Here is a 6722-nt window from a genome sequence, read left to right on the forward strand (position 1 = left end):
TTTTTTTGGAGTAAAAAGCAGCAGTGTGATCGTCAGTTAACCGCTCACACTTATCAATCCGTGATGTACGCCCCAAAGAAAAGGTTAAATTTACTTTAATATGTTTGAAAGTACAATCAGAGCAGCGACTTGGCTGTCATTGTAAAACACTCACTACATTGACTTAGGGCGCAACTTTGTCGCCATCTTCTGGTCGGTATATAAAATGGGTCCGTGTACCTTGCGTTCATTCGATTGCATATTTTGATTCTGAAAACGGGGCATTTTTTTTTTTTTTTTGTCTAAAACACAAGTATCACCCATTTTCCATGAAGTTGTATTTTACGTTTTTTTTGTATTCGGTCTGGCAGACGTTTGAAGACACAAGACTACAAATGACGTTTACTCCGTTGAGTGAAGCCAGCGGCGGCCATCTTACGTTGCCAATCTTTAAACCTGGATCTTGCTAGCCTGATCAGGAATGAAATGAAAAGAAATTGATAAATTGGCGGCAAAGCGTAAACGTAACAGACGTAAAACAAAAATGCAAACAAGGTCAACATTTTATTTCAAGAGCATATCTTACAAAGTTGCTTCATGTCAAAAACAAAAATTCTGATCACTTTAATTGGTTGGATTGGATTCCCCATTCAAAAAGTTCATATGTATTTGAAACATGGCCATTTCATAATTTTTAGTTTTGTTTTTTTACGTTGTGACTTAACATCTAAGAACACATTAAAAAAAACATATTCATAACAATATGGAAACTATTTAACAGCGACTTGAGGAAAGTGAGAATGCACCAATGTGACTTGAAAACAAATAGGGCGAGGGGAAATTTCCAAACACAAAGTAAGAAATCATGGCAGGAAGGCATTTGAGACAAAAGTCTTTTTTTTTTTTTTTAATTGTTATTCTTTTTTTTAAAAAAGTATTATTTTTTTGAGAAGCAATTCATGAATCTAATATCCAGCAATTAAAACTAAAGAGGTACATTCAAAGCTTTGGCTATCAATGAAAAGATGTAAGGCTATTATATTGACGCAGCATTTGACTGGCAGGGAGATGAAGCGCCTGAATTGAGCTGTGTCGTAATGCTAAAAACTGGAATATCCTGTGAGAACTAAATTGGAGCTATAAACAGTCTTTCAAAAACAAACAAACAAACAAACAAACAAACAAACAAACAAACAAACAAAAACAAAATAAAACCATCAGGATTCTAGTAAGACATATTGAATAAGACAAGACAATCAGTCGGTAGAAGGATATCTAACTTACCAGACTAAAATGGTGCCTAAAAGTGCAACACCTTGACGGATTGTTCAACAAGCGCACCGTTAGGCCACTTGCCACGTCACTCTTGAGTGGTGCCACCCTCCTCGGTGGCGGCGGCGTGTTCTTCCTGTTGCTGGGCGGTGGCATCTTCCTTGTGCTCTCCCTCTTCCTGTCCCTTGCGTTCCTTTTCAGCGTTGTCGGAATGGTTGGATGTGGTGTCGTCGGGCGAAGCCGCGCTATGGACTTTGTTCTTGTTGCCAGAGTTCTTGGGGCGTCCCCGTTTGCGCGGCGCGCCGTCCGCTACCGCCGTCGACTGAGGGGGGCGCGGCAAGGCGGGGTTGCGTAGGTGGGCTCCTCGTTTGGATGCGGACTTGCGTGGTCGACCTGGTGTGCGGCGAGGGGGTTCGGGGGCTCCCTCAGGAGGATCCACCAGAGGATACTTTCGAGGTCTCCCGAGGGGCTTCCACACTTTGGGCTTAGCGGGTTCGCTGCGGGAGCCGGAGGGGTACTTCCTGGGTCGGCCTCTTTTTCGTGGTGGTCCGTCGTACGAGGCAGTGGGATGTTTGACGCCGTCTAACTTGGGCGGACGACCTCTGCCCCGACGAGTGGCTGGGACTCCCGCCGCAGCCACGGGGATGGGATACTTCCTCGGTCTCCCGAGGGGCTTCCACACTCTGTTTTTGGACTCCTCGGGGGACGGCAATGGGTACTTCCTGGGACGACCCCTTCCCGAAGCTACTTTCTTGGGTCTCCCGCGCTTCAAGCTTTTTCTGGGGAGGCGAATGACCAGCCTAGAAGGCGGGATCTGCTTTCTGCGGGGGCGTCCCGCTTGGAAGAGTGCCAAGGACATGGTTGGCTTCTTGTTGACGGAGCCTTTTGGTCGGCCCCGCCCTCTTCTGGGACCATCTGCGGTGGGCGGCGGCCGCCGCTCGGCGCTACTCTTCCTTGGTCGCCCTCTGCCCCGCGAGGTGGCGATGCAGTTGGGTGCGTTGTTGACGTGACCATCATTGACGGGTGATTTGTTATCATCCTCGCCTAGCTCGACGCGAGGTGCCTTACTGACAGCACTATCGGTACGGCCCGCTTCTTCGCTCTCGTCCTCGCTCGTGACATTCTCAACCTTGCGCTTCCCGGATCCTTTAGGGCGCCCTCTTCCCTTTTTAGGCGTGTCTGGGCCGTTGTCATGGGCCGCCTTTTCCACCGAACGCTTGCTCCCGGAGCCCTTTGGCCGGCCCCTCTTTTTGGGCACGTAATCTTCCCCCTTGCTCATGTCCTCGAATCCCACCACAGAGCTGTTGTTGGCGATGTCTGAAACAAGTTCCATGAGGTTTACGTCGTGAACACTGATCTGCGACTTCTTGGAACCTTTAGGTCTCCCCCTGCCACTTTTTACCACAGAAATGTCCTTATTGGACTCCTGTTGTCCCGGAACGCTACCTTGCTCTTCAAACACTGTCGGGTCTTCTTCCATGCCGTTTGCATTGACTCTTTTACTTAATGCATCTGTGAAGTATAACGTCACACATTGGCATCTCTTTATCAGTCATCCCGGTCATGGTAATCTACAATGATTGAATTAAGGCAATAAGACCTGTTTGTAGAATTTGTGTTATCTAAATTTCTAATACCATGAAATAAAAACAGGCAGTTATGATACTAACAATTTCATGTCATGCCTCGCTGAGCATAAATTTCAAAAATGACCCACCCCTCTGTTTAAATGAATGGCACCCTGAGCAGACAATGAATGACACTGCCCTCTGTGGGTCATTATGAGGAATGCAAGACCAATTCAGGCACTTTTGGCTCCATTTGATTCTATAACGTTTTAAAGAAAAAATAACAATTGAATGAAAGGCATTTAGTTAAAATCCAATACGAATCACATTTTAATTTAAAAATTCTATGCAGTCAATGAAAATTATTCAATGTAGCCACTTTGGAGTTTACTCTTTTTTTTTTTATAATCAAGGCAATAAGTAACAACTTAATAAATCTATTTTAAAAACTTCAATTTGGTGCATAATAAAATGCACACTACTCAATAATGACAGTGGGATACCTTAGGAGCAATACATATAATCTATTATAAATAAATATACAAAGATAACGCCAAACAGAAAATTAATTTACTGTTTCGTTTTCATTAATTTTGTCATTTTACTACCAGAAAAAAAGCAAAATCGTTAGCTGATTAATAATAATAATAAGCTAAAAAATATCACAATAATATTTTCCTTAAAATGTAAAATTGGCAAAATTAAAGTGTAGTCGTTTAAAAAAAATGATGCTGTCGTTGTTGAGAGGGTGTGTATCAGGGGTCGACTAAATCCTGGACATCACTCTTAAAATGGCGGGAAGGCGTAGCAACATTCAAGTGTTTCCCCAAATTATCCTTCACAATAATAACATCGCGCATCATAAGAAATCTATCTTGGTCACGTAATCGGAATATTAAACGCAAAAAATGAAAAAAAGTGTCTGAATGCGTGCAATTTTTCACTCAGAAAACGTATCATGCGCGTTCATCATTTTACAGCAAACAATCAGTATGTCTTTATGAAGCGGGTTGTTTTCCAGGTGATAGCCAGTTTCAAAATCGACCGCGGTGAGGTGGGCAGTGAAGCTAGCAAACGTGGCCGTTTAAACCATCATATTTGACCAACCGTCTGTCCTCTTACCTTTACGTTGTCCCCCCAAATGCCTTTGAGTGAATTTAGCAGAAAACCTCGCATAAAAGTATAGCCGATGAAACCCACAAAAATGCACCAAACAATATCGCTGGGACGGCAATATTAAATTTGCTGTCACTTCCGGCGGTCCGTTCACAGCAATCGATCCGTACGAAACAAAGGGTGCGTTACTTTGTTCCTACATAGGAATTCTTGATTTTTATTTCAATAATTAAAACAACTATAATCTTTAAGGAAAATTGAAGACAATGTCACGTCGTGGTATATTTTTACCTCAATAAATTCTGCGTAAAACATCGAGCCAAATCGAGCATAGGCATAGTGTTATTATTAATTGAATTAAAATCAGTGATGTTAAATTGAGGTTGTAAAGAAGTATCTTAAAATTTATTTTGTATAAATAGTAAATGGCATTTATATATATGCATATACTTTTTTTTCTTATACACATATACACACGTGTATATTTGTAACATTTTAATTATATCTTAGGCATTTCAATGTAATGATCTGTACATATATAATAGAGAATACTAATGATCATTACCATAATTATATTAATTAATTATATTTATTCTGCACTAAAATCTACTAGGTCTTTATTGGTATCGCATCAATACAATCACACAAATAATGTGATAATTGTATATTTTTTTATACATCTATGTGGATTCTGAGTCATACAAATCATCGTAAGCCGCAAAGGTTGAATTTGCGATGCATCCCCAAGGCAGATGGATCAGCATCATCATGACAAGAACAATGGCAGACATATTCCAGAGGAGGTGGCTGCGGGAATTGGAAAGAAAGACAACTCCACAAGGAAGGGACTACATGTTGAACCCTCAGCCCACCCCATCTCTCTGTTCCTCTTCATACATTTTGCCATGGTTACCAGACACAGCACAGCCACTTTATGTTCTTTTCCGGCTAGTCAGCGGTCTGGGTACTAATTCTGTCTGGCTCGGGATGCGCAAACACATTGGTCGCATGTCACAGATGTTTGTATGGCATCACAAATGGTGAAAAAAAAATGCTTTATTTGATAGGCAATTTAAGAGCACAAACAAAACAGGTCAGTAAAAAAAAGAAAAAAAAGCATCACTCTGAAAAGTAAAGAAAAAAATTCTCTTGGAATTCCAACAATGTTTGGCAGGACAAACTATCATGTGAAAAAAAGCTCAAACATGCATGTAAAATATTTTAGATTGTTCTCATTTGAAAATATTTTGAATTTATTCAATGTATTCTATAATCAAAAATTAATAATTATAAATTTGAAAATATTTTTATTTCTTAAGGTGGTGGATCGTGTTGCACTTTGGAGGTTCCAGATTGTCAGGAGAAAAAAAAGAAGGTGTCTATTCCCAACAATATAAATACAAATCAACAGTTTGCTTGCGTGAAGTGTCCATTGCGGTAGAGACCTTTGTGTGGTTGTCCCTCTGGCTCAATCAACAGGCGAGACATTTTAAAACGACTGCTGTGCTTTATTTGCGGCTTGGAATTGTCAGACACGTTGTGCGCTCATAAAACAGCATGAAAACTAATAACACAAAACAATAAGACAATCGGGAGCCAAGCAAATGAGGGAAGTTACCTGCGGCGGTAATCGAAGACTCAAGATCACCGCTTTGGTTCTTCATTCAAAGATTGGTAACAAGATGAGCACATTTATAAAAGTGAAAACGTGTTTACCTCTTATCGTTCCAAAATCTCACCATTCTGGACTTTTGGTTTCTCAGCCGTTTTGTGATTGGATGCACCCACTACTGCCCCCTAGTGGATATCCCTATCATCTTTCCCGGTCCTTTTGGAAACTTCTTTGGCCTTTTTATTTTTGTGTGCGTCTTTGCTCCCAAGGACCTCACCTGTGAGCGTTGACATCATCACAGGTTAAGGGTCTCAGGGACAAGGAAGCACACTGCGGCTTCGGAGAAGAGTGAGTCGCGGGGCAGGGTGGGGCTGGGCGGTCGGGACGACGTAGATTTGAAGAAAATCGCTCGGAGAGAGAAACGTAGCTGCCGCAGTCCGCCATTTTGTGTCGCCAACTGCAACAAGAGATAGTTCGGAGAAGTGTTGAAAAGGTGCTTTTTTTTTTTTCCGTAATTGTTTAGTCTTGACGTACGTGAACGGCGAGATAGGTCGGGCGTTTGGCGGCGGGCCCGTTGCGAACACGCCGCCATGATTTACCGGGAGCTCCATCTCCCCCTTCTTTGTCTCTCTCTGGCCCACTTTTACGAGCCCCTCATGCTGCTCTCTCACACACGGCAGACGCAAGTCGAAGTAGCGCAAATGCAAAGAAATCGTAGTAGCGACGTAAAAAAAAAAAAAAAAACGGCAAGGGCAAACGACGGCGGGATGGACGGTCAAGACGTTCGTTTTTTTTGCGCCTGTCATTTGTCAAGTACACGCGACGCACACCGCCAGCTATTGATCCGTTTCCCGTCTCGGAGAGAAAGAAAAAAAAACAACAATTAATCCAGTGCTTAGGAAAATGAATTTTTTTTTTTTTTTTTTTTGCACGCTTGCCTTCTGCCAAGTCACACTGGCGAGTCCGAGGCAAGGTAGTATACGAGCGCGCGGGCGTACACGCACACACACATGCGTTCTTATCTGGTACAACATCATGTCCGCCCTCCATCTATGAGCAGCTCCTTTCATAAATCTGTCACCTACCATACACACACACACGCGTGCACGCGAAGATACTTATGCAAGCATGCAGCATCACCATCCACTGCTCTTTCTTCTCTTCTTCCATCCCCG

General features: G+C 42.5%; 1 protein-coding gene across 1 annotated transcript; it reads right to left on the reverse strand.

Moving 5' to 3' along the window:
- Positions 1–516: 516 nt before the first annotated feature.
- LOC147041057 (uncharacterized) lies at positions 517–4096 on the reverse strand. The gene is made up of 2 exons (XM_085900741.1): positions 3942–4096; positions 517–2763 (listed from the first exon to the last, which is right to left on the reverse strand). Exon 2 carries the CDS (start codon positions 2729–2731, stop codon positions 1340–1342), a length of 1392 nt encoding a protein of 463 aa, XP_085756867.1. The 5' UTR covers positions 2732–2763; positions 3942–4096; the 3' UTR covers positions 517–1339.
- Between the last annotated feature and the right edge of the window lie 2626 nt (positions 4097–6722).

The sequence above is a fragment of the Syngnathus leptorhynchus genome, chromosome 20 (assembly GCF_054491065.1).
Source record: "Syngnathus leptorhynchus isolate UIUO chromosome 20, UIUO_Slep, whole genome shotgun sequence".
NCBI lineage: Eukaryota > Metazoa > Chordata > Actinopteri > Syngnathiformes > Syngnathidae > Syngnathus > Syngnathus leptorhynchus.

What these genes read in the sequence shown, in the direction of transcription:
- LOC147041057 (XM_085900741.1), bottom strand. Translation starts at nt 2,731, where the DNA reads ATGGAAGAAGACCCGACAGTGTTTGAAGAGCAAGGTAGCGTTCCGGGA.